The 27,058-nt window shown below is 39.5% G+C and overlaps 13 protein-coding genes across 13 annotated transcripts in view; all 13 read right to left on the reverse strand.

Annotated features, from left to right (window-relative positions):
* Window positions 1-114: 114 nt before the first annotated feature.
* On the reverse strand, window positions 115-2,151 carry LSM04_001846 (uncharacterized protein; the record flags this gene model as incomplete). Its single annotated transcript, XM_067330070.1, has 1 exon — window positions 115-2,151. One exon carries the CDS (start codon window positions 2,149-2,151, stop codon window positions 115-117), a length of 2,037 nt encoding a protein of 678 aa, XP_067191116.1.
* A 676-nt stretch (window positions 2,152-2,827) lies between these two features.
* LSM04_001682 (uncharacterized protein) lies at window positions 2,828-3,658 on the reverse strand (the record flags this gene model as incomplete). The annotated part of the gene is made up of 1 exon (XM_067330071.1): window positions 2,828-3,658. The coding sequence occupies one exon, from the start codon at window positions 3,656-3,658 to the stop codon at window positions 2,828-2,830; it is 831 nt and encodes a 276-aa protein (XP_067191113.1).
* A 319-nt stretch (window positions 3,659-3,977) lies between these two features.
* On the reverse strand, window positions 3,978-4,961 carry LSM04_002789 (Palmitoyltransferase; the record flags this gene model as incomplete). Its single annotated transcript, XM_067330072.1, has 1 exon — window positions 3,978-4,961. One exon carries the CDS (start codon window positions 4,959-4,961, stop codon window positions 3,978-3,980), a length of 984 nt encoding a protein of 327 aa, XP_067191133.1.
* A 534-nt stretch (window positions 4,962-5,495) lies between these two features.
* On the reverse strand, window positions 5,496-6,332 carry LSM04_006563 (Gamma-butyrobetaine hydroxylase-like; the record flags this gene model as incomplete). The annotated part of the gene is made up of 1 exon (XM_067330073.1): window positions 5,496-6,332. One exon carries the CDS (start codon window positions 6,330-6,332, stop codon window positions 5,496-5,498), a length of 837 nt encoding a protein of 278 aa, XP_067191244.1.
* Window positions 6,333-6,859: 527 nt separating this feature from the next.
* LSM04_007597 (uncharacterized protein) lies at window positions 6,860-7,573 on the reverse strand (the record flags this gene model as incomplete). Its single annotated transcript, XM_067330074.1, has 1 exon — window positions 6,860-7,573. One exon carries the CDS (start codon window positions 7,571-7,573, stop codon window positions 6,860-6,862), a length of 714 nt encoding a protein of 237 aa, XP_067191273.1.
* An 874-nt stretch (window positions 7,574-8,447) lies between these two features.
* On the reverse strand, window positions 8,448-9,701 carry LSM04_009724 (Dehydrogenase; the record flags this gene model as incomplete). Its single annotated transcript, XM_067330075.1, has 1 exon — window positions 8,448-9,701. The coding sequence occupies one exon, from the start codon at window positions 9,699-9,701 to the stop codon at window positions 8,448-8,450; it is 1,254 nt and encodes a 417-aa protein (XP_067191333.1).
* A 665-nt stretch (window positions 9,702-10,366) lies between these two features.
* On the reverse strand, window positions 10,367-11,041 carry LSM04_005228 (Cytochrome b5-like heme/steroid binding domain; the record flags this gene model as incomplete). Its single annotated transcript, XM_067330076.1, has 1 exon — window positions 10,367-11,041. One exon carries the CDS (start codon window positions 11,039-11,041, stop codon window positions 10,367-10,369), a length of 675 nt encoding a protein of 224 aa, XP_067191214.1.
* A 618-nt stretch (window positions 11,042-11,659) lies between these two features.
* LSM04_008229 (PRMT5 arginine-N-methyltransferase) lies at window positions 11,660-14,143 on the reverse strand (the record flags this gene model as incomplete). Its single annotated transcript, XM_067330077.1, has 1 exon — window positions 11,660-14,143. One exon carries the CDS (start codon window positions 14,141-14,143, stop codon window positions 11,660-11,662), a length of 2,484 nt encoding a protein of 827 aa, XP_067191288.1.
* Window positions 14,144-14,496: 353 nt separating this feature from the next.
* Window positions 14,497-16,647, reverse strand: LSM04_003978 (uncharacterized protein; the record flags this gene model as incomplete). Its single annotated transcript, XM_067330078.1, has 1 exon — window positions 14,497-16,647. The coding sequence occupies one exon, from the start codon at window positions 16,645-16,647 to the stop codon at window positions 14,497-14,499; it is 2,151 nt and encodes a 716-aa protein (XP_067191162.1).
* A 944-nt stretch (window positions 16,648-17,591) lies between these two features.
* Window positions 17,592-19,496, reverse strand: LSM04_008655 (uncharacterized protein; the record flags this gene model as incomplete). The annotated part of the gene is made up of 1 exon (XM_067330080.1): window positions 17,592-19,496. The coding sequence occupies one exon, from the start codon at window positions 19,494-19,496 to the stop codon at window positions 17,592-17,594; it is 1,905 nt and encodes a 634-aa protein (XP_067191299.1).
* A 2,355-nt stretch (window positions 19,497-21,851) lies between these two features.
* On the reverse strand, window positions 21,852-23,033 carry LSM04_004333 (uncharacterized protein; the record flags this gene model as incomplete). The annotated part of the gene is made up of 1 exon (XM_067330081.1): window positions 21,852-23,033. The coding sequence occupies one exon, from the start codon at window positions 23,031-23,033 to the stop codon at window positions 21,852-21,854; it is 1,182 nt and encodes a 393-aa protein (XP_067191170.1).
* Window positions 23,034-23,989: 956 nt separating this feature from the next.
* LSM04_008531 (uncharacterized protein) lies at window positions 23,990-25,645 on the reverse strand (the record flags this gene model as incomplete). The annotated part of the gene is made up of 1 exon (XM_067330082.1): window positions 23,990-25,645. One exon carries the CDS (start codon window positions 25,643-25,645, stop codon window positions 23,990-23,992), a length of 1,656 nt encoding a protein of 551 aa, XP_067191297.1.
* A 456-nt stretch (window positions 25,646-26,101) lies between these two features.
* The window catches only part of LSM04_005914 (uncharacterized protein), a gene marked incomplete at both ends in the record, with an annotated part of 2,136 nt that continues 1,179 nt past the window's right edge, over window positions 26,102-27,058 (reverse strand). The window contains one exon of the mRNA XM_067330083.1: window positions 26,102-27,058. This exon is cut by the window's right edge and continues 1,179 nt beyond it. Within this exon, the coding sequence (XP_067191230.1) occupies window positions 26,102-27,058 (957 nt within the window).

Genomic DNA, 27,058 nt, shown 5'->3' on the forward strand with positions numbered 1-27,058 from the left:
TCAGGAGAAATTCATACAGACATATAAACGTCACGCCATTACAGAAAAGAATACATTCGTGGTAAGAAGAAAGAAAGAGAAATATTATATATATTTCCTTTTGATACAGATAATTTAATCCAAATTAAATTTTTTCGACACCAACGTACCAAAACTCCCGACACTTTCTGTGACCTGTGCAACTCCTCCCTCACTAGCATCTACATCAGATGAATCTTCAATAGAAATGCCTTGAAGTTCTACTGATGTAGCATGTTCCTTTCCACTCGTTTTGTCCTTCTCCATCCACACCACTGCAGAATTCATAATACAAAAAACATCATCAATAAGACATTCCAAAACCGGTACTGTACGAATCCCCACATTCTGTAGACGTAAAGGTAGAGTAGTCAATCGAATCGGCATATCTGGAAGGATAGCCCAAGACACCACAAAACAGAGTCTTTTATCTCTCACTATTCCACCACTACTATCACCACCACCACTATGAGCACTAGTAGCCCCATTACCGACCACAACCTTATTATTATTATTATTATTATTATTATTATTATTATTATTCCCAAACAAAGACCGTGATGTTGTCGTTTCTTCTGATGAGTTGTGCGCCCCCATTGTGTCTTCTGACTCCAATTCACAAGAGAGAATCCCGAGAAGCACCGCATCTGAGGTCGAAAGAGAAACGCGTTCATCTTTGGCTGTAAGGGTAAACATTTTAAATGGTGTAGATTGTGAGAGAGAAACAGTTTGTAACAATGTAGCTTTTGAGCCATTACTATTTTCGGTACTATCACGCACAGTTCGAGTTTCAAGAACTGCTTCAAAACCAATAATTGTATCCGGTAAATTAGAACGCTTCAAAGTAAGATAAAAAAATACGGCATAATTGTCTGTCACGAATCGATTTCCTCGTTCAAGTGTTACAAGTATAGATCCCCTACTCCCTGAGGGTTTCCGTGTTTTGTCAGTTGTAGGAGCAAAACCACTTGCAGTAGATTGAGACTTTAAGGAGGAAGAGACAGGATTTTCTCTTATAGATGCGGTTTTACTACTATCACTATACCTATCTTCTTTATCAGAAACTGATAAAGGACCATTATGGGAATTTAAACGAGCACCGTCTAATAAATCCTTATGAGTCGATTTAGAAGTACCGACAGTGTTACCATTCATCCTAGTAATAGATATATGATTCTCTCGACTATTTGAATCACCTATTTCTTTTGAATATTTTTCTTTTTCTTCTTTACCCCTTTTACCCATATTCCCACGCAGAGAAGTTGATGTAACTTCAGGAACAGAAAAAAGAGATTCACCACGGTCTTCTTGTTTTGCTATAGGTGGGCCCATAGTTTCCTTTCCTGTTGTTCCCAAACTGTTCACCCTATTATTGTTTGGATCCACAGTATTCATTCCCTCCCCTTTGAATCCGGTTGTATCACGTGGAGTGAAGAGAGAACGATCTGTCTCAGTATTACGTTGTTCCACCATCGCTGGATTCACTGTTTTCCCTCCCACCGGTAAACTATTCTCCCTCTGTGAGTGTGTCTCCGTAGTGGAGAACAATGGCTGTGATCCCGCTCCACCATCTATTGTTTGCTGTTGAGTTTCACCGCCTTGTTGCATTTCATCATGCATCATGTGTGAAAAGTTTGAAAGTCGTTGCTGACACCGCTGCAGAATTCCCTCCTCCCACTTTAGTACACTTGTCAGTAAGTCATTCACCGCACAGTGCTGCTCCCACACAAAACGATGCACAACGCCTCTGGAATAGGGCGAAATAACACGCAGGGCATTTTCAATACGACGCCGTTCTTCTCGCAGAATATCGGCAAAATCCGCTTCATCTCTACCAAGAAAAACTGTATATGCCATTCCAGCATCTGTTAAGGAGTTATTGACTCCCATTGGCGGTGCAATTCCACGTCGTACGTGTTGAATATGACGATTGAGTCTCACAATAGGACGAACCACACGGAAGAAATACATGATGGATCCAATTAATGTTAATGCAGCTGTCATGATGGAACCATACAAGACACGTTGACGATACGTGTTGAGGTACAAAAGTGGAAGAAACAATAGACAGTAGGAGGCACCAAGAAGGAAACCTTCCACAATAGTGGTCAACAGCATCTGAAATCCACCCATGATAAAGAAACTGGGTTAATCTAACTAACTTTAACGTATATATATATATATATATATATATATATATATATATCTGGGGTTCCCTGGGGTTCTCTGGAAAAAAACAACAGCAGAACCAGTAGATCAACCAGTGAGTGAATACCAGTTTTCTTTGTTATTTCTACTGAAAGCAGAACCCAGATCTTCTTCCTATATTCTCTACCAGGCCTGGTTTCCTGGACAGCTTAAAAAAAAAAAAGAAAAAGAAAAGAATTCAAAACGATATGCAGAGTACTACATTCGGCAACCCACGCAAAGTTAAACGTTTACTCATTTATTCGTACATAGAAAAGTACGTATATATATATATATTAATGACAAGAGAAAAGGGCACAAAAATAAAAAAAAAATATATAAATATATACGCAGAGACTGTCGGTATTTCCAACTAGAAGGTGTCTACACATAAAACTCAGATAAAATCAGAATGCCTTAGACTTTCTTCACTATGAACGTCGTGACACAGAAATATATATATATATATATATAACCGTCTCACCCGGTGGCATGGGTTTTGTTTGCTTTTTTGTTTGCTTATACTTTTACGAAACGTCACCATTGCAAAAATACAAAAGAAAAGGAAACAAAAAGGAAACAAAAGTAAAATAGACAAAAGAAAAAACAGGTACAATCAAACCTAAGTTAAAGGATCTTTTAGCCAAGGATCCCCGTCTGTTTGATTTCCCTTGCGACTTTCCTTCACTACTTCTCGTGCCACGTACGTACGTATCAACAATACACTTAAAAACGTCGTAGATCGTTCAATAAGGTTTACAAGAGCATCCCGTATACTTCCATCACGTAAATTGTGTTCCTCATCTAATATCACCAATACATTTTTATGAAGTACCTCCACTGCCTTCCCGCGAGCATACTCTGAATGACGAAGAAAACATGTATTCACAGTATCCTGTAGTTCTTTTAGTTCAGGCCACCATGGTGAAGAGGAGTAACTGTGTAAAGAGAGAAGAGCTGGTCGTGTGTGCTGACGGTACTTCTCTTCACTTGTCGGTGCACCATATCGTCTATTCACAACGGAGTTTCGCACAAAAAGACTGCAGTTGGATAACACCGGTAGACCACGGATACTTCCACTGAGATTTCCCATACTTGGCTCTCGCGATTGTATCATATCATTATAGAAAACATTACCAGCCACCATGAGATTTGCGTGGGCCACATGGTGAAGTTCCACGCGGAACTGTATATATCGCATATGACGATAATAACTAAAGTAGAGAAAGAGTGCATTTAGAATAGCACAGAAAGGAAGAACAAAGAGAATGTACAGTTTCTGCCTTACAGAGTGCGATACGGCGTTATCAGGGAAAACACCACCCGCCGTTGGTGGACCCAGCGATTCACCAGGATGCTGTTCAGGGTCGTATATATATAGTGGTGGTACTACTGTGATGATCAGAAGAATAGCAAACACCACAGCGTTCGCAATTAGCATCCATGGAAACATTCGACTACTATAAAAACTAATACTGTTGACACTCAATAGGAATAATAACAATAATAATAATAATAATAATAATAATAATAATAATAATAATAATAATAATAATAATACCACTGATAATAAATAAGAACAAAAAATAGAAGAAGAAAGAAAAGAAAAGAAAAAAAAAAGAAAATCATACACCAAAAAGAAATACTATATGCAACAAAAGAAAATGTTCTTCTCTTTTTATTTTGTTTTATTTTTTGATAATAAATGAATAATGACAGTGATGATAGTAGAGCATACACTAATAAATATAGTTTACACTACGCTTTCACTCTTACACCGGCATCATGACCTCTTCATCAAATGTTGGATAGTGCACGCCATCACATGCGGAAGGTCGTAGTGTTGGTATTATAAGCCAAAGAAGAAGTTTTACATTTCCTACATCTTCACCCTTCTTCAGTCGACGAATAAGTGGATCCCCACGTGTTTCAAACAAGAACAATACATTACGCCAACGACCAAGATCGTATGGATTTCGAAAAGGGACTAAACGACCATATGAGAAACTTTCTTTGGATTGAACAATAACTCGCTCTATCTGTGTTTCATTGCGAAATACATGCAATATGTTCCATGCCATAAAGAAAATCATAGTAACAAATATGGCACCACATAGCGTTAACATAAGCATTATAGGAAATACAAAAAACTTTTGGCTATGATGCGGAGATGATGGTTTAAGTTCATACTCATCATCCTCTTCTTCTGATGCACGAAAGTATGCTGTTAAAAGTATTATAATAGTCCCACAACCCGTTCCAATAAGTAGATACAAGAGAAAAAGAAAAAAGTAACGATGATTTTCTGAATTCACACAATTGTTAATCCATGGACAATGATGATCCATCTTGGCTACACAACGTCCACATAAACTACAGTGATGTTCCCGTGGTGCTTTATAACGTTTACATTTTTCACAGAATCGTGCCGGTTCATCCAAAAATCGTTGTTGTTGACGAGGCGGTAGAAGTAATGCCTCTCGGGCCAATCGCCGCGTCTCCGCAGGAGAGATCACCGCCTCTCGGAATACAGCCGCCGCAATAAAGTTAAAAAGAATACAAAATGAGAAAACACTGCAGATAAAACAAAGCCATAGAAAGAGTAGGGATCCTGGTTCCGCCAGTAAAGGTATGATAATATGGGCAAAGGATGTGGTGCAACCAATAATGAGTAAAATACCAAAGGCAAAAATAGGAACACCACTCATCCGCAATGCCCCGGATGTCCATTTATCGCATTCTTCAAGAAAAGTCATATGAGATGTATCAAACACAACTTACCGTATTAATTACACACATTCACAAACACAAAGAACACTTCGTTTGTTATTCTTTCTTTCTTTTCTTCTTTTTCTGTTTTCCTATGTGACACTCACAATACCTATGATAGCCCCTCACTTGTTTGATTACAAGGAGAAAACTCCAAACAAATAACCCACACCTAAGAATATATATGTGTGTGTATGTCTCACATGTGAACATTTTCATTAAAAGGAAAAATAAGTAAAGAGAAAGAGATGAAGAAAGAAATATAAATATATATGTATATATACCAAAAAAAAAAAAAAATCAGGAAACAAAAAGAATACTTTTTTTTTTCTTCACTCTGCGTGCACGTGTATCAGATAAATAGAGAAAGAATGGTTATAATTCCTCCGTTCCTTTCTTTCTTCCCAGACATATAATATATATATATATATATATATATATATATATATATATATTAGTTAGACAGTATTGGGCAAATAATGATGTTCCTTAACAGATACACCATTATTCTTCTTACCACTTTAAAAATTTTGTGAAATTTCTTCGGTTGTATTCCGTCCACGTCTTGTTAACCGTTGCGATGGTGCTCGCTTTGGTGGACTTCGTGGCTTACGTTTTACCTTTAGTCGACGAATATACTCTCGCATTCGTGTATACTTATGACGACCAAGATCGAAGAGATACTCGTAAGGGTAAATACCACCTGTATGACCATCTGAGAAGACAATACGTAGGGCATAATTACCTACGGGAATTACATCTTCTATAGTAATACCACGACGACCGTAAATAAGGGCGTCAGAACCGATAACATCCGTACTTGGTGAATACACACGAAGTAATTCAGCCAGTAGACGTGTTCGATGATTTCCCAGATGTGTGTTGTTCTTCGTAGAAATAGGACTTGAGGGTATATCACTTGATAATACCGCATTACCCTCCTCTACTATTGATAAAGACCTTTTTTCCATTTCCTCCTCTTGTTCTTCTTCATGTTTCTCTGCCACGGCAAGGGCAGTAGCGGGCCAAACAAGTTCCATATATAATTTATCTTTTGATATAATAACCTGCGATGGTACGAGAAGTGCACGTTCTTGTCGTTGCAATTTCAATCGTTCTGCAAGATTATGTTGCATTGGTCTTCGCCGTGGATATGGGTGTCGCAGTTCCGTTATTCGCTCTTCACTTAATGGCATTATATGCGTTTCTGTGATGGATGTTAACCGCCTGGTAAGGGTCGAACTGAGACGATCGACGATGGATGTAAAACACATCGATTGCAGGAATAATGGAGATGGCGATTGACGCAGGTGTAATGAGGAGAGAGGCAACAGTCGTGGTAGTTGTGTAGATCGCATGGATGAAAAATAATAATTTAATGTATAAATAAATAAATTAATTAATTAAACAAAGTCTGGGGATTTGGTTTTCTTTTTTTTAGTGTGTTTCCCTCACAGGATAGTAGTAACCCCCTTTACTACTTTTTTTTCTTCTTTATTTGTTTTCGTTTGCTGTATTTGATGTATTTCTGCTGTTTCTCTCCTTGCTATTTCAGTCAAAAAAATAAAAAATAAAATAAAGAACATTGATAATAACAACAATAGAAAACAAGAAAAAAGGACATATTCTTCTTATTTTAAAGAAAAAGATTTCGCTTCTTCCTCTGTGTAAAACCTCACACTTCCCAGTGAAGAAGTAATAGACGGCAAAGAAGAAGCAACGTCTATAATAAATTTTAAACAAGGCAGATCTATTCCCGATTCCATCATCGCCGTCTCGTGTAAACAATTCAGAAACATCAACCCCATATATTTACAGAAAAAAAAAATAATAAATAAATAACCAAAGAATAAATACACTACAAGCACATAAACACACACATACTTTAGGTGCTCCGCAACTTCCATGTACGTTCTTTCAAACCAAGAACTCGCTTTGGATACTTTACAGCATCTTCTTCTGAAGTCCCCCAAAGTCGACGTCGCGTCATTACATAATCATACCAGCGATTTCCCATCCATTGCGGTATAGTGTAATAGAGACAACGGAAAACGGTACGCGGAAGCCAACGATCTAGTTTCATTCCCATACGACATACCGCCTCATACTTAACAGAAATAAGAATATCAAGATCCTCCTCTTTCCCAGCATCAAACAATGTCCCAATAGAGGAAGAAGAATTGGAACTAGAAGTAACACTGGAAGAAGTAAAAGGAAATAAACTACTGTTATTACTATGACGAGTGTTTATAGACTTCCTTCTTCGATCCCGCACCCGATATAAGAAGGTGGCAGTCTTAGACGGTACCTTTTCAATCAACACAACACCTTCTGGACATGTTGTGAGCTGCGGAAAGTGACGACGAATCTCACGCCACTCAGCAGAGTCAAAACTACAGAAGAGCATTTTGTTTGCCGCAAGTTTTGCCTCATCTGTATTTTGCGATAAATTAAGAAGACTAAAGTAGGAGAAATTCCTCTCCAACACGTACTGCACACGTGCCTGGCAAAGAAGACAGTGTCCATCAAAAACTACAAGATTACGTGGAAGTTTGCGCAGTAGAGTTCCATATGTGTGACCCCTATAACGACCCGGCATGGAGACTGCAGTCAAACAGTAAACAGAGAAGAGAAATAAAAACACACATATTTATAAATATGATAAAATACAATTATAGGAAGAAAGAAGAAAAAAACCAAGAGACGAAAAACTCCTTTTTTCTTCTTTACAAACAAGAAAAAAAGAACAACAACGCAATCATTAACAACAGTACTACTGCTAATAGTACTAGTAAGTGCGACGAAACAGCAACAAAAAAAAAGGAAAGCCCTGTAATAAAACAGCAGGAAGAGGAAGGGAGATAGAGTCACAGACACCACCCCTCACTATCGCTGCCTTTTTAATGGAGTAACTTTGGAGAAGAAAAGAAAATAAGATAAATAAAAAACACCAAATATCACATAAAATAAACAATCTCCAAAAACCACAACCAATCGTTTATTATAATTTTTCTTTCTTTCATTTTTTTTCCCTGAGAACTTTCTGTCCCAAAGAACGATTGCATACCTTCCACCCACCCCATAAATCTCCCTCGAACTCGCTTTCCATTTAAAATAACATAAGACGAATGAAAGAAAGAAAAAAAAAAAAAAACGAAACAAAAAAGAGAAGCAAACGAGAAGAAAAACAATGAAATAATAAGCAGAAAATACAAAGGGAGGTTATCGCAGGACACACAAATTTTATACTTGAATTGGAACAAATGGGCCCAAATACATAGATCAAAACAAAAACAAATGCCTCGTTTCTCAGGACATGCAAGACCAACAGCGTTTTCTTCTTATAATTTTATAAATAACTCACTTCCACAACAGTTTCCTTTCCCTTCTCCCTTTTCTTCTCCTTTTTATCTCTATCTTTTCTTTCCTTCTTTCTCCTTCTCCCACTCTTTAAAGCGCCTTTTTATTTTATTTTAATTTTCATATGCTGCTTTGTTTCGTTGATAGTGCTCCTCCAATTCCCTTTGCGCTTCCTTCATCTCTGGTGTCATAACCTTGTAAACATCATCGTGCATTGTTTCCACTGGCCACTTGGGAATATTTTCCTGTCGACGTAATTCCCGCAATGTTTCCTGTCGCACTTGTTGCGCCAATTCTTTTGTCTGTTCAGCATTCCACCAAGATTTTCGTATCAAGTACTTTTCAAATCGAGCAATCGGTGAAAGGATTTCACCAAATCGTTCCTTTTCATGATCCAAACGATAGGCTGCGCTATCATCTGAGGTGGAATGATGGGAAACACGATATGTGATCATTTCCACGAGTACAGGTGTATTTGTTGTGAGAATTAACTCACGTGCTCGACGTACAGTCTGCAGAACGGCCAAAATATCATGTCCATCTACACGTGCTGAAGGAACACCATTGCCAACTCCACGTGCAAGAATCCCATCTCCCTTGTACTGTGTTTCTGCAGGTGTTGAGATAGCGAAACCATTATTGCGTATAAGAAAGACGGTATGTGATCCACGAACAGCGGCCATGTTCACTGCAGCATAAAAATCTCCCTCACTAGCGGCTCCTTCACCACAAAAAACAGCCGCAATACGTTTCTTTTTCGCATCCGTCTCTCCTTCATTTTCAAGACGAAAAGCATATCCAGCTCCAGCAGCATGAGGCACTTGACTCGCAACTGGTGAACTTATTACATGCACATTAAGCCTACGCGAGCCGTAATGAATAGGCATTTGTCGACCTTTTAATTCACCTTCAATATTTCCCATACATTGGGCCACTATTTCTTGAATAGTGTACCCTCGATAAGTTAGTAGAGCCCCTTCACGGTACTGAAGAAATACCTCATCCTGCGGCTGTAAACCGGCAGCAGATCCCACTATAGACGCTTCTTCTCCATAACTGGTCATATAGAATGAGATGCGACCCTGTCGTTGAGCCTCTAATAAAATACCATCTATTGTGTGATGCCGCACCATGGCTTCCATCATATTTACCATAAACTCACGTGATACATTTGGCTCCTCACTTGGGTTTACAACCTTCCCATCAAGATCCAAGACGTGGTAGAGTGGGGTAGAAGTGGCCGGTTTTCCATGAAATTTAAGTTCCGTTGTTGTTGGATTATTCCCAAAGTCAAAATTCCACACCTTTTGTCCATGAAGAAGAGTTTCTTGTAGTAGACCACGTACAAGCAGAGACACTCGAAACATCGTATCGTATCTTAGTGTGTTGTTATTTTTGTTTCTTTATTGATATGTTGTTTCTTTTGTCTTTGTTTTTTGTATTCCAGAAAAAAAAAGTCCCAACCTCTGTTATGGAGTAGTGTATGATCACTGCTCAATCTAAATTGCAAAGAAATGCAAAACAAAAAAAAAAAAAGATGGATAGTTCTTCAATTATTAAAAAAAAAAAAAACAAGGAACATATAAACCGTGAACATTTGGAGAAACAACTACCAAATACAAACCTCTGCAAAAAAAAAAAAAAAAAAACGTAGAGAAAGGAAAAGAGAGAAAATGAACTTCTTTCAGACTTCTCCCTCCTTCTCTTCTTCCTTTACAAACACAGCTAACATTGAGTGACTGTAACCAAACCTATAATAAGGTTATTCTTTACATCAAAATCAAAGGAAAAATGAAGGACTTTCATCTCCTGTTTTTTCTGTATTTCTGTATTCTTCGTTCCTTCTGTTTTTTTTTTCTTTTCAAAACGTATCATTCCTCTTCATCTTCCTCATTTCCAATGATTCATACACTAATTCATTTCTCGACAGCAAAAGCCTCATTCTTCCTTTCCACCCCCTCTTTTCTCTTGTTTTTCTTCTTCTTCGTTTTCTTTACTCTTTTCGTAGTTTACCTATACAAGATACAAGTATCTACGCTTCTGTCAAGTCATCATCGTAATAGAGGTGAATTGCTGGAATATAGTGATCTGCATTCAATCCCAGCGACTCGAATTCTACCGATTCATCTACAACACCATTTTCATCAAGTGTTTTTGTCATATCAAGATCACGTCCTTCAGGGTCGTGACGACGCCAGGTGTAACTGAGTGCATGCGCATTAATGCTAAGATACCTTGTGGCAACAATTTCATTCAGTGTCTCCTCTGCACAAACCTCTAACGTGTGTTCATGACCGTTAAGTGTATTCACAATGCGTATTCTGCGTGTTTTGCTTGTGAGTCGTCCCACGATATAGTGTTCATCCTGCCACCATGGCACATCATAGCTGAGATCAATACAGCTATCAGGTAAGAGTGTTGGTATATGTGCAAATCGACCAAACGGTTGGGCGTATGTGCGAAACCCTGTTTCTGGATCAATACAAGTTTTCAGGTCTTTTGTTTCCTTATCAAACCAGTGTGAGATGTCTGTGCCGGCAACGCGGATTAGTGGCTGTACAAGACTAGCGAAGCGTGTGCCTTGATAGTGTTGTATGAGTGGTGTTAAGTCTAACACCAGTCCGTTTACAGACACAAAGGCATCATCCTCAAAGGAGTGAACACGGACCTCACGCGGGGTGTAATAACGTAATCCTTTATCAAGCATGCTTTTTTTTTTTCGTTTCTTCACTTCTATCTCAACTTCCACCGTTCCTTCTATAATATATATACACTAATGCAACGGTAAGTCCCTTCTTACTTGCTCTCTTTCTCACACACACACACACACTCAACTATATGAGTTTGTGATAGTGTGCAAGTTAAGATACTCACGTGTTAAGTGAAGAGTACACCCAATCCACACCTATCTTCAACAAACAAAGAGAGATAAACAGAGAGGAGAACAACTCCCAACACTGCTTACTTTTTAGTTAAAGTGATTGTGTGCATTGCAGAAATAGGATAACACATACACGTTAAAAGACAGACAACAGAAAAAGAAAAACAAAAGGAATTATAGACAAAAGCAGTATCATCGAATAGGAAGAAAATAAAGAAAAATTAAACATGATCATATTAAGTAAACCAACATCGCAAGAACGTATGCGCATCAATAAAATAATGATAAAAAAGAAAAATACAGATATCTATTTGCATGTTTCTTTTTTGTTTATTATTATTAGTTTAAAGTGAATGACAATATTAACGGTCCCCCCCCCCCCCCCCCAAAAAAAAAAAAACAGTATTTGTTAACCGAAAGGGAAAACAACAAAATTATCGTCTCTCAAAAGGAAAGAAGGATAGAAGCCGCCCAACCCTTGTCATTTACAATTCCTGTTGCTTTCTTCACACTATTTGTAGATTCCTTTCTCTCTTCTTCTTCTTTTTCGAATTCCCACTCTTTCTTTTTATCCTTCTCTGGATGTTCTATTGAGGCATCATAACTATACCAGACACGACTCTCTTCAATGTTAACACATCGACGCAAGTGTAAATGTAGTAAATCTCCTGCTGATACTTCCGAAATATCTCTTGGCTCTAGTGCAAAGACACATGGAAACCAGCTAAACATATTTGGTGTTCGACCCGGGTAAAGCGTCGAGAGAGTTATTGAAATGTGAACAGACCCTACATGATTAGCGTTTGTTGAGGGGTCTAATTCAAATAGAACAGCACTAAAGTAACCTATAAACCCACTACAACGTCCATCTGATGTTAAATGAAATGTCAAATGCGCTTCACGTTCTTTTCCTTCTCTTTCTTTTTGTTCTTTTTCTTCTTCTGGTGTAAAGTGACGAAATGTCCAGCAGGCCTGTGGTTGAGAAAGAGAAACAGCCCGAGTTGTATTTGTTACAAACGTGGAATGAAACAACGCCGCACGACGATCACTGCAGTACGATGGCAATACCGTAAGCCCAGAAACAGCAGCCATCGCCACAGAGGACTCCATCCATGCAGAGTACAACGGGGCAATCCACGCCGTATACGATTGCGGAATAGATCGTATATATACATTATGTGGAATTCCCATAGATGTCTGATATTGGTGAAGATCAGTGTAAAAATCATCAATACATTCAGGACTGAGTTCATTATCACCAAAACTTCCTAATAATTCAGAGACAACTAAATCACATAAGCCCCACTCTATTGGAAAATTTTTATCTCTTTTTGCAGCTGCGGCTGCTGAAGAAATGGTACGACCGTCCGCATGTATGATCTCTACAACGTGACCACATGCATTCATCCATTGTGACCATCGTATATCTGAACGTAAACGAAGACGCACAAATTCAACAGCTTCAGGATTTTTTTCAACCGCAAACAAGTGTACTCGAAGACCCACTCCAGAAGCCGCAGAAAGACACTCTTCTATTAAAGGTCCACGGCCAGCACCAACTAATACAACATAAACACAATCTGTTTTAATAAATTGTAGCCCATTAGAACATTGATTACATAATAGCGCATGACTACGCTCTTTACGGTGTGATAACCAGTCTGAAAAGTAGCTAACCATTGCAGCATGATACTGTTGATACTTTGTTCGATCTCGTTCAAAAACTTCATAGGTTCCACTTGGTAACATATGACCTAAAGGTTGCAATGGTAGTTGTAAAACATCCTCAAAAGCTGCAAAAGTATCTTTTCCCCCATCCATAACCGTTTGTTCGTACAATTGATTCAAAATAGTGTACACATTGGTGAAATGATTCAAAGCAAAAACAGGTATAGCACGTCTACGTAGTAATTCAACAAAAAAAGATCCTAAAGAAATAAAACGTGGTTGTGCTGTTGCCCAATATGAAGCGACAAGAGGAATGACATCCGAGGGAAGATGTAAATGCAATCCTTCATTCACATTAGCACACAACGCACGTCGCACCCTCTCCTCAGAAGGAACTTCAAACGCTACAACAGGTTCTCCAAGCCACTCCGATGGTAATGCACCAAAAGTTTGAGAAAAGAAAAGAAATGGTAAAACTCTTTGCACAGCTTCACGAGCCACAGTGTCTGCTGCGATGGAAAGAGGAGGCGGTGGTGCACAACCCCACATTAAAGCCGTACGGAGACGAGAAAAGAGAAGACGATGTGAAGAGCATGAGGCATCACAGCGTACCCAAATGTTTGTAACAGCAAATTGACGCAAATGCTCCATTAGAACAGTAAGAGCTCTCTCAAACACACTATCTCCGTCGCTTTTATAAATATCATCATTATTATTATTTTTAATACTATCATCGCTATCAGAATCAGAATCACCAGTTTCAGGAAGAGTTACCATTACAGCTCGTAAACCCAAAAATCCTGCAAGTCGTAGTTGTTCTTGAATACTCTTCACTTCTGATGGAGTTCGCCATGATGATGCTGACACACAACCACATGCGGTAGTTCCCCACGAGGAGGTATGAGAAAGATATTCCCACAAACGTTCCACTGAACCACCAGCTCGTTCCTCATTAGTAACTAAAGCACTAAATGCAGAACAACTGGATCTATTTCTATCTTCACCGTCTTTATATTTACCAAGAGGAAAGAGGAACAGTGATGCCTTACACATCTCTTGTTGCTGAAGAGAAGATAAAAGTGTTGGTCCACCACCAATGCCATATTGTTGAAGTCCCTGCACCCGAGAAATTCCTCCTTGTGAGGTCTCTGAATATACCGCCTCATCTGCAGAGGAATTCGTCTGATCACATACTTCAAAATTAGATGGTAATGATTGTGTTGGTGGTGGTTCATTACCAGGAACTCTATCCTTCTCCATCACGTAATTTTCTTTTTCTTTTTGTTTTTTGCTTTTCGTACATATATATATATATGTATTAGTAATATAATAACGAATAAATGAAAAAGAGAAATGAAAATAAAGAAAGAAACTAGTCCACACCTATACGCGACATCATCATCGTCACTACAGTTAAATGGTGAAGTAAAAACATAACATATTGTACAGGTTATTCAAAAAAAAAAAAAATGATAGTACAACGATACAAAGGATATAACTGTAGTCATTGGTATTTTTTTTTCATGTCAACATTAGTCTGGGGAAAGGTGAGAGAACGAATCGACAGGGGACTTGGAAACTCATCAGAATTACCAATAGTTTGCCTCTTTTATCTACTCAAGCATGGCTTTTCGTTCTCTTACCAAGCCAAGAACAAGTTCACGCGTAAATGGTCCTCGATTACTACTAGTGTTATTGCTACTTTCTCTTGGATTCACTTGAGTGTCGTCGGAATAATTTCCTTTTAACGTTTCACTTTGTGAGAGCAGTGTGGAGTTATGAGAACGTATACCAGTGGTAACTTTAGCAGTTCCAACACCATCTGCACGGTTAGAAGAATGCTGTACATCTGATCCACATCGTAACGTATCATGTATGCCTGTTATTCGTTCCTTTGCTCTTTGGCTTCTAGAATATTCGCCATTCACTGAGTGATTGCTACTCTTAGCACTAGCACTACGCGATGCACGCTGAGGGGAGATTAATCTTGAATCTTGCGGTGTGAATTCCACCGGGGATGCACCCCATTCTCCTGTAGATCCACGTTTTAGTTCTTCTAACCGTTGCCATTGCATTTCCAACTTCATTAACTCTTCTCTTATTCGTCGGGACTCTTGAGATGGGTTTCCCACATCCTTCACCTGGGTAGATTCGTGATTGTCATCATTATTACGTTTACTTGTTCCTCTCTTCTCGTTCGTCCCATGTGTATTAGTGCCATCCAGAAGGCCATGCACCGGTGGGGCCATAGCAGTGGCGGCTTCCTTCAATGCTGAGACATTACGAACAAAACTTGATGGATCCCGCTGAAACTCTTCATAGCTGTTACGTAGACGCTTGTATAGATCTTCAATTCCTTTTAAATACTCCTCCGCTCGTTCATCCCGCTTATCAGATTCGTGGTAAGGCACAGGTGCTGTCCTACTAACATTATTAAGATTAGACAAATGCCGTCGCTGTGTCCTTTCTTTTTCTTCTTGGTAATGATGATTATAATAATGGTTACCAGTTCTTTCTACTGTTTTTCTATGATGTGGGTTAACATAATCTTCTTCGCGTGAAGTATTTCCCAAACGCATCCCTACAGAGGATGAACGTCCCTTCATTACATCTTCTAATCGAGGAGAAACTCCTTTTACTGCACGAGCAGCTGTATAATAATCGGTTCGTCGTTTTGAATTAGATTTGGAAATAGGAGCAGATATAGTAGCTGTACCACGTGAGGCAGATGGTGATGTGAACCGTTTAGTAGATGATATCATTGCACGAGGTGTAGCCGTTCCTTTACCTTTTGGTGAAACATATCGAGATGATTGACATCTTTGTTTTGCTTTGTATTCCATGTCGTTATGCTTACGCTGTGAATCAGCACTCACACTACGTGATAGCTGATTATGTAAATCTCGTCTTGCTTCTCTAGCAACAGAACGCATGCGACGTTGCTCTTGTGCGGATATAGAAGACGCACTAGTGTATCCCTTGGGATGTGAAACATTTATTCGTTTCCTATTTGGAGGATAAACATCGACACCGTTGCCTTTAGTAGTAGGCCTGTCATCTGCACTATTATCATTATCATCATCATCTTCCATAACTCCACCATTTTTTGTTTCTCGCAACGGAGAAGGAAACCACGGAGGAGGAGGAGGTGGTGGTGGTGGTAGTTGACTCAAATCAAAATTAGCTGGAATAGGTGGAAAGGGTGGCAGTAAGTATGGTGGAAATGGAAACATAGATGGTAATGGAATATCCTGTGGTGTAGGCCACTTTACTCCTCCATGTGCACTTCCCCCAATAGTATTATTATTATTATTATTATTATTATTATTAACATCATTTGTTGATATCAGTGGCGGTGGTATCCACGGCACATCCTTCGGCATTGTCCACGCCGCGACAGTCGAAGCAGCCGCAGCAGCTGGTGAGGGTAATGTCCAATTTGTACTATTGGATGTATAATGCGATCCCGTATATACATTTAGTGGTGGTGGTGGTGGTGGAACGAAATAACCACCACTATTGCCATATAATCCACTGTTACTGTTGTAGGAGATACCAGCCTGATGTGGACTCACACTACTGAAGCGATTAAACACAGAGGATCCCGTCGTGTCATGGTTTCGCCCACGACGGCTCTCTTGTGTGAGATTATTCAACCGCGGTGATGTACTCCTCTCTAAATAAGTGCTCTCTAGAAAGGTATGGGGTTCACGGCATTCCCGACGTTGCTGGTATTGTTGTTGTTGTTCTCCGGAATTGGACATCTAAATAATAATAATAATAATAATAATAATAATAATAATAATAATAATAATACAGAAAATAAAATAAAAAGGCAATACTCCTCGCAGATATATTTATGTATCTGAAAGAAAATAAAGTTGGTCGAGAACTGCTGTTGTTGCTGCCACCGCTACTATATTGACAGGCAAAACCTTTTGTTTGCTTTTAACGGCCAACTTCCTTCTTATTCTATTTTTGTTAACCATGTATAATAAAACAACAACAAAAAAAAAAAAAGAAAAAAAATTACACAAAAACGAGAGAATAAAATACCAATTACCATTATCATTACCATCATTATTAATAAGAACAATAACAAGAGACATATTTCCTCATTATCATTTTCGCATCTATTGCATTAAGTTCTGCTGTTATCATCATCTCCCTTCACTTGCTATTTGTATATGTCTTCGTGGATTTGTTAGGACACACACCCATAGAGAAACACAAACAGACACATACACAATAGAAACCCCCAGATCGAATGAAGCAAAAAAAAAAAGTAAAAAAAAAAAACACACTGGTCGTTCCTCATCCACTTTTCTCCTTTTTTCTCTTCTTTTTAGTTTTATCGTTTTTCTTTTTCTTTCCTAAATACTGACTCACTCGTTCTAAATATCTCTCTATCTATGTATGTAGACGGGAGTACAACTCGAGATTATTGTGAGAGGGCACGAACCGTACAAAAACAAAGGACGCCACGTAAAAATCATCACGAAATAAATAAATAAATATACGTGGATAAACAAATCAATGGATGTACAATAATAAAAAAAGAAAAAACTGTCATACACACTAACAAGTATATTATGGAGGGAGAAAGAAAGAAAAAGAAAAACAATCATACTCACACAGATACATGAAATAATAATAACAATAATAATAATAATAATAATAATAATAATAATAATAAACAAAAAAAACTTTAGCTGACAAAGTGAGATTGCCATCCTGTAACAGCGCTTGCGTAGTGAAGAAGTCCATGTCGCATCCGTTCCTTACTCTCACGTTTCAAGTAACGAGACATCGCACGATTCTCACGCAGTGTTTGTGCCTGATACTCTGACAACTGCCGTGTTCGCTCCCGCATGAGTGCATCAGCCGTTCGAAGATTATTACTAGCAGCTGCTACAATAGTTGCATACGCTTTGCGGTACTTTTCATCCTCATCTCGTATTTGTCGTTTACGTTCAATAAGTTCCTGTTGATCTTGTTTTAGGGAATAACGAATCTCTTCACGTATTCTCTGTGTTTCACGACTGTGACGCTCTACCAACTTGCGTCTTATATCTTTCTGTAGATCATCAAGAAAACGAAGTGAACGTAACATTTCAATCTTTTCATCACGTAGAGTATAATCAATCATACGTTTTGGTTGTTTGCGGACCACTGTTAGAGAGACAGAACCTGGTAAAAGACCATGTGGAAATTTCCCATCTCCCCCACGACTGTAGTCTACATTCTTCTCTTCACGTAATCTCAAATCAGCTTTACTGGTATTATGCCTGTAGTTCACTCCACTACTATTATGATTATTAGTATTGTTATTATTCCTATTCTTGCTCTTGTTAACCCCACGACCTCCAGTATTGCTAGTGGTAATAGTGTGCGTGTGGGCACCCGTACTACTGCCATAACTGTGACTCCGTTGCTGTGGTCGTCGAGTGCGTTGACGGCGTGCGGCTTTATCTAATTTATCCTGCATGCACAACAATCGCCGCTGCACATCTGCAATATTTGCCGCCTCTCTCATGTATGGAGGCTCTGCGGGGGGAATAACTTCTGCACTCCACGCTTTCACAAGCTGCTCCGTTGGAATCTCCTCCTCCTCTAAGTTACCGTAACTCCCCGCACTACTGCCATCCATCTCCATTTGGTGGAGAACACCAACACCAACACCGCCGCCGTCCTCCTCGCCGTCTCCGTGTGTGGGAAATGCGAGATCTTCTTGTTCTGTGTTTTCTTGCATTTCATCCATCATTACATGATCCGCACGCGTTGGGGGATGTGATGAGTGTTGTTGTTGTTGTTGAGGATGATGATGAGGATCCAATGGTGCCATGAGACGGGAAGGATGTCGCGATGGTGCACCTATTGCCGTTGTCGTTTGTGTTGTCGCCGTCGTATTTGTATTTGTATTTGTATTCGCCATACCAGTATTAGATCCCGACACCCCCGCATTTACATTTACATTTCCACTTATATTTATATTTCCATTAACATTTACATTTCCCTGCGGTGGAAGATAGGAGTACATCTGCCGTGTGTAATAGGGATGATGCATGGATCGCCATTCCTCTGCCGTTCCCACCGGGGCGTACCACGTGCCATCGTCTGCAGAATCATGCGGTACTTCAGCGAGGACCGGCCGCAAATGTGCGGCGTTATAAGAGGAATGTAATGACAATTGTTGTTGTTGTTGTAATTGTAATTGTAATAAAGTAGAAGACGTCGCATTAGTGCTACCAACTGTACTTTTAGCGCCGCGTTGTAAACCGGCTCGTTGGGCAATATCCATAAAGAGACGAATGAGACGACTGATGTGTTCCTCGTTGAGGTGGACGACTTCCTCGGCGTCTATGCCGGCGACATTAATGCCACGCTTGTCTTGCAGTTCATTTAATACACGACTGACATTCCATCGCTTCTGTTCGACGGTGTACGGGGAGGTCTCAATCCCGCTGATATTGCAGTTAAACAGCCGTTGGTAGAGGAGCACAAAGAGACTAGAGGAGCACTCCTTAAGTGTCGTGATATCTTTTTCACGTGATATGGAACACATCTTGGCGAGGGCGTTCACATCTTCACAGGTGACTTTTGGAACCTCCATTGATCTTTACTTTTTTAGCTCTTGTTCTTTTGTTTTTTATTTTGTTTTTGCTTCTGTGAATTCGTTTCTTTGATTGGTTTTCTCTCTTTCTCTCTCAGTAATGTGTAATGTGCTAAGTGGTTCTTCTTATTTTATTTTCTTTCTTCCCTTTTCTTCGGACTTTATTAGTTTCTTGTTGAATGGGTGTATAATATATATATATATATATATATATTGTTGTAACAGTGTTAATATACCCTTTTTTGTTTACTAGGCAAATATACGCAATCACACAAAGACAGTACCGAAAGTTCAGAGACCTTCAATAATAAAAAAAAGTAGTTCCGTTCTTTTCTCTTATTTCTTCACTTCACCACGACACTTTTTTTTATTTTTATAAGTGTGCGAGTGTGCTGAGAAGCACTGCGTGAAATGCTTAACGATAAGATGGGATACTTATGGAAAAACAATAACAGCAAATGAAATTGAGATCGAAGAAGGAAACAAAACGAAAAAGGAAAGAAGTAAATAAATAATACGCTTTTAGAGATCAGTTTTATGCAGCAAGAAAGAGAAAGAGAAACAAGTCCAAATAACTTACAGAAAGAAGAAATAAAATATAAATAATAAAAATGCACACATACACGTACCTGTGCATAAAAGAAAAAATCATGCACATGTAAACATAGGCATTTGCGCATAATCACTCAGACAGCAACAAAACATTCTCTGTAAAGAAAAAGAGGGGGAAATAAATATGATTTGGCATATATATATATATATATATCGTTATATATATAGAGGGAGAAAAAACACGAGAACAACAAGAACACGCATAAAGTAGATCAATACGTAAATAGATGAGTAATTGAATAGGGGTGAAACCAAAAAAAAAAAAAACTGATCAGAACAAAACAAAAAGAGAACAGTTAAATTCCGCAAGATCTGATAACGTGACTAAGCAACACAGTACGTGAAACAAAGGTTCAACAGCACCAGAGAGCCCAATAAATGCTTCATAAAAGCAAATAAATTGATGCGTATACACTTAAGTTAAGTGTTTTTTTTTGTCACACTTCATTTATATATTTGATTTGTATCATTGTTTAAAGAAAACAAAACCGTTTTTTTTTTTGCTATTTCTACACGTGGGTTGTTGTTATTTTTTCTTTTTTCGTGCATGTGTACGTGTCGTTTTTTAAATCACATTTCACCCATACCTTTTCATTGTATTTCTTTGCTATTCATCTTTATTCCACACAGAAATATATACATAAACGTATAATTTCTATAACCACTTTTTCTTTTTTTGCTGTTCTTGTTTGTCCTACTGTTGCCTCTACCTCACATAAAACACACATAAACACAAACCACTAGTATATACATACTAAGAGAATTCATATTATAAGGGTGTCGTGTGTAGTGAATTAGATGATATAGCCCGATACATTACACAAAAAAGCATATAATTATATATACAGATATATAGATATTATGTCTGCTTTTCTGTATCTGCTTCCGAAGAAAGAAAAAAACAAAAAATATTAATGAAAGGTTTTCTTTGTACTTAAAAATATAAAGAACCAGTGAAATTCCTTGAGGAAAAACACACAAATATATCCGTATTCGTATATATATATATATATATATATTATTTTTTCAAATAAAAACTGGGAAAATTGAGAATGAATGAGACAGATAGAAAACGAATTGAAGTTCTACCTACAGCACATGCTGCTAAAAATTCATTTTTCTTCACCTTTTTTTTCTTTTGTTCCAAACCAGAACATGGGTGTAAAAATTTAAAAAAAGGTAAAGTGAACAGACGAAAAATGAAAGATACATTGAAACAATAACAAAAATGATAATAAAAAGTAAAACGATGACAAAGAACGTAATAGAGTTCATAACGCAAAACTCAATAAACATCACTTTAACAGTAACGCTTTTTTTTTCTTCTCATTATCCTCATTCCCAAAAAACAAAAAAAAACAAATATAAGGCAATAAAAGAAGTCGTTTTCTTTTTTTTTGATATAAATAGAATGATATTGGTTTGCAAATAAATTTCCCCTAAAAAAACATTCTTTTCATTGGGAGAATTTTTCTTTTTGTTTTGTTTTCCTTCTAAACTCCTTCCAGTTTTCCCATCAGTGTGTCCTCATTCTTCAATTTGTGTACTATTGTTGTCTAACAATACATGCAGTGTATTCCATTTATTTATTTGATTTGAATCATGGGCCTTTTTTTTATCCTTTTTCTTTTTCCCTCCCTCGAAAAAATAATGTTTCCTTGCCGTCACAGATGCCACCAGCAAAATCCATAGTAGATGTCCTTTATTTGCTTTTTTCATTTGCCCTCTTCTTTCTTCTTCCGGTTATGGAGGCTTTGACACAAATGCATCACTGTTGCCTATATCTGTTAGATGCGCCGAATGTACTTTTAATCGCACCTCCCCACCCCCACGCGGCATCCGTGCAACGTTGTGTTGTTGTTGTTGCTGTTGTGGTGGTTGTGGTGGTTGTGTTGGTGTGTGTGATTCCTCGCCGGCGGTGTGCAGACGGGATTGCTGCGGTGTGGGGAAAGAGCGTTGGGCGACGATGGCCGTCGTAATAGGTAGACTGCCATTGACGTTCGTATTACCATTCGTATTACTGCTGATATTACCACCACTATTATTATTATTATTACTATTATTATTATTATTATTATTATTATTATTATTACTATTACTGGCGGGAAAACCGGATTGGGATACGGCGGTGTAGGTGTAGAGGGCGGAACGGTAATGATGTGATGTTTCCACAGAACGGCAAGAGGGTTCTGTCGGTGTAGTGTAATTGGTTCCCCCATTACTATTAGTATTAGTATTAGAATCACTACCGGTATTACTGCGTGGGGGCGATAGACATAAATTTGCAATACAAGATACGACTGGGGATGTGTGTGTGTGATCGTCGTCTCTCTCACCCGCACTCGACACCCCACTTGTACTCTCCATCATATACGAAGACGGTGTTTCCTCGCCATGTTGTTGTTCCTCTTCTTTTTGCGACTGTCCCTCCTCGTGTGTGCGTTGGCGATGTTGATGATGTTGGTGTGTTCCACGCTGTTGTGATTCATCCTCCTGCTGCTGCTGCCGCAAATACGCCCGCTCAAACCACTGCATCATCCAATTATCCACATCCGTCTCTGGCCGCTCCCGCAGCATATCGTCCACCATGTCATTTAACAACTTTGGCAGCCGGTGCTCCACGGCGTAACTCACACCATCCCGTCCGCTGGGGCAACTCGTCAGGCGGCTGTCCGCATCCACGCGAGGCCCAACGGCGGCAACACTACAGCAATTCCGCGGCGAGGAACACCGACGGCGGGATGTCTCTGTGCGCTTCGCTGTGTGACTGCGTGCCATCGTGTTGGTGCTCGCCGTTGGGCTGCGCAGCGGCGGTGGTGGGCGCCTGGGCGGTCCGGGTTGAATTAACAGCGGTGGGAGCCTATGCTGATTGGGCCGGCGTCGCGGTTGTCTACCGAGCAACTGCGGTTGTGTACGAGAAGACATGGACTATATATATATATATTCTTGTTGTTTCTATTGGCCACCTAGCTACTTTGGCTTTCTTCTGTTTCTCTCAGAATATAAAAATAAACCAGGAAAGGGGAAGTAAGCAAGAAAGAACGAAAAAGAAAATAGAGTAAAACTGTTACCTTTTCTTGTTGGTAATGCTACTCTTCGCAATGCGTTGTTTAGCGCAATTTGTTTTTCTTTTTGGTTTTGTCTATAATGGTGTCTACCTTTTTGTGGGGGATTTTACTCTTTGTGCTCTTCTTTTTCTTTGTGCGTTTGTCGTACTTCTTCTCTTCTGCTCCTCTGACTATGTGTTTCAAACTAATACCACTGGTGGGATAAGAGAAAAAACAAGTAAAAAAAAAGATCGGATGGGGGGAAAAAAATGTAGCCCTCTACCACTTCTAACTCTTTTTTCCCCTCTGTTTTACCTTTTCTAACTCGTTTTCTTTCACTACGTCGTAATAAGTGCTTCTACCTCAGTTTTCCGTGGCTTGCTAAAAGAAGAACAACCAAAAAAGAAGAAAAAAGAAGAATGAATGAATGAATGAATAAGTAAATAGCAACGAGAATATCATGGTTTTTTTCTTTTTCAAGAAACAAAAAAAGGGTGATGTAAAGAGAGAAAGAACACAAAATGGGTAAATAAAAAAAATGTTTAGGACTGGTCAGTTTTTTTTTGCAAAAAAAAAAGGCTCTAGTAAACAGTGTAGTCATGAATATAATGACGAAATAATGGTGCAAGTCCATAAAACACCAAGTAGAACCACTAGCAGCAAAAAAAAAAAAACGACAATCACCACCAAGACAATAACAATAACAACAACTATTCGCTGCACTACACACAACTATAATTTCGCCTTTTCACTCACTCACACACAGAGGGAGAATTACACCTTCAAGCGCATATACATATATGTATATAGATAGATAGATACTGTTGCTTCTGACTATCGCACGCCGTAGGTGAAGTTTTGTGTCTGCTTCTGATGGAGAGAATCAAAGACGCTCTTCTTCTTGGACCACATTCTTCCCTTTTGCTGCCGTGCTTCTGCGAGTTTTTGTGCCTTATCGGCATCCACGACACGCCGCTGCACTTGCCTGCCGATGGGTTCCTGTTCGCGATCAAACTCTGTGCCTGTTGTGCCGGCGTTACGTGCGGGCTCGGCGCGGCGGCCGAAGTTCTCGAGCAGAAAATCGAGCGTCGACTCCTCGCGGGCATCGGCGGCAAAACGCGTAGCCCACAACCGCCGCCGTTTATCACGCAGTGCCCCCTCCACACACCGCGTCACTTCTACCGCCAACTCCCCCACTTGATCCGCTCCTACTTGTTCTTCCTTCTTCTCTTCTCTTCTTCTCCACAGCCCTTCGCCTTTCATCGCGATGGCGGCGGGGCCCCACGGCGTCTCACACGCCACCCGCCGCAACTCCTGCAGGGCGCAGAGCACCGCCGCCGTTATGACCGCATCGGGTGTGCGGGAAAAGTCGGCAAATCCACACTTCTCCTCCAGGAAGGAACGTACACGACCCGCATCATATCGCGTGTTTTCCAGCAGTCGCAACGCCTCCACCTTCTCATCATGCACTTCCTGCACCGGCTGCAGCATCTCACGCACTGCAGTCCATGAATCAAGAGCACGTGCCTCACGCAGAAGGTCCGCATCCACAGTAAGGTAGAAGAGTGCACGCATATCCGCCGGTGGTATTTCTGCTCCACCAGCGAGAACCACAGGACTTCCACTCTTCGCCTTTAACTCGCGGTATAATTCTACTACCTCCTGATTTGGCATATCATCAAGCGTGAGTCCACCATGCGATGGAGCCCGGAAAACTCCTTCAAATGGACGAAGATCAGGTTCAATAAATTCCGCATATCGCTCTTTAATCTGCTCATGCGTATTAAACGGTGCCACATCAAGTTCCGTCACCTCCACACCATCAGGGTCAATGTAAGGATTGTGAGCAAAACGTGGAAGGTAGTCAGCCTGTGTACCGTCAATAAAACCAATAGGTCCCCAACGGTCCCATACGTAATTAGGTTGTAATCCCAACTCCTTCCGCCGTACAGCTCGCTCCAAGTCCATAAGTGCATGTCGCATAGCCTGTGAGAAGACAAGTGTACCTACTTGCATACCTTTATCATGCCAACAATGGGCCCTTAATGTATGTTTATCATAGAAAGGTTTGGTAATACCAATACAACGCCAGTATCGACATTCACGAGTCCAATGAAGTGCAGCATCAAGAAATTCGGCGCTGTAGAGATGTGTAGCCCCCTTAATGGTCTCATCATGTAAAAGAATGCCAATTAATTCTGGAGTGTCAAATGCAGTCCAAATTAGTTTGGTTTCAATATTGTAAAAATTATGACTGAGTCGTTCATGGTCACGCTCGAATTGTTTTGGCGCATATGCTTCAAACCATGCCTTCTGTGGCATATATGTTCGGTCCGAAAGCTCAGTTCGATTACGATCAAGGTAATTTCGTACAGCAATACGTCTTCCCACTGTGTGTTTCTTTGGCACAATGTGGTAGCTTCCCTTTCGGTATGGCACAATGGGCTCAGCGGCGCCAGCACGTGAAAAAAGTCGACTTGAAGAAAGCATATGTCTCAAAGCTCTTAAACCTATTTTTTTTTTACACCGACAAAGTAAATATAGTCAATACTATTTTTTTCTTTCTTTCTTCCTTCGTTCTTTTTTTTTTCCAGATGGTTCTATAGATCCCTTCCCAGGCACACCACAGCGCCTTAGTATGTTTCCTACACCTTAAAAGAAAAAGAAATACTTAGAGTTTCAAAGACAAAAAAAGTAATAATTTAATTCAGAACCAGAAAAAAAAAAACAAGGACAAAACAAAAAAAAAGAAAAGATAGGAACGAAGATTGCTAGGGTCTATAAAGAGACTATCAGTTTACAAATACTTGAAAGTGAGGTGCAGATTTTTTTCTATTGCTATCTGATAGCACCTGTTTATTTTCTTTTTTTTTTTATTTTGGCATTTTTGATAATGTACTCATTTTCTCTCTCATTATCGTTTTTTTTTTTTTGTTGTTGTTATCATCAATCCCATTCACACATCCCTTTACCAGATCTCAGAGAGCTTGATGGGTCCCTTTCACAACAGTCTGTAAGCAAACGTATTAGCTGTGTTCCTACCCGGACATCCCCCAAATCCATATCGGTGACACTAGGTAAGGAAGCGCGAGAAAGACAATTTGCAGCAAAAACATTATTAGATAAAAGTCCAGGAACGCGTGCGTTATCCAAGTGAGAGGGGCGACCGGAACGAAAAAAACCACCACCACTACTAGTTGATCGTAGCACTGAAGAAATTGACCGAAACGAACAGAAACTACTGAATGAGAAGTTTACGGCAACGGCGTCCTTGGTAACGGGAGAATTACAAGAAACGAACGGCAATGTCTCATCTTGAATTTGATGAAGTCGATGAGAAGTACAACTTAGTTGAACAATCCATACCATAAAAGATTCAAGAAACTCAACACAACTTACTGCCCCACCAGTCTTTTTTTGAAGAACTAGTGCCTCCTTTAGTGCGGCACGTACTGTGTCATCGGACAGTATCTCCTCATTATCAACAACCTGAAAGTGAAAAGGACGTACAGGTTGAAAGCGCTCACGGAATCTTTCAACTAAAATAGGGTTCGTACTAAACGTCTTTATAAGGCGTAATCTACGACATACCATCGTGCGTGGGGCAATGATTAACACAAGATTTTCAACTGTATGTGGTGAGCAAAGGAGTTCATCCACATTACGCGGATCGTACTCCTGTGCTACCCACTGAACCGGTACAGACGAATGGGCACAAGACTCAACTTTTGCTGCAAAAGGAGTTGGATTAGAGGAATAACTTGTCGAACGTGCTGCAATAGGGCTATCACGAAAGAAAAAGGCTGCTATAGCAAGTAATCGTCGCGCTAGAATAGGATCTGTACAAAATATAACTACACGCCCTCTACGATTTAAGGTAAGTGAACAAGTTGTTGTGGTTCC

Source organism: Trypanosoma melophagium (genome assembly GCF_022059095.1).
Source record: "Trypanosoma melophagium isolate St. Kilda chromosome Unknown ctg24segment1, whole genome shotgun sequence".
NCBI lineage: Eukaryota > Euglenozoa > Kinetoplastea > Trypanosomatida > Trypanosomatidae > Trypanosoma > Trypanosoma melophagium.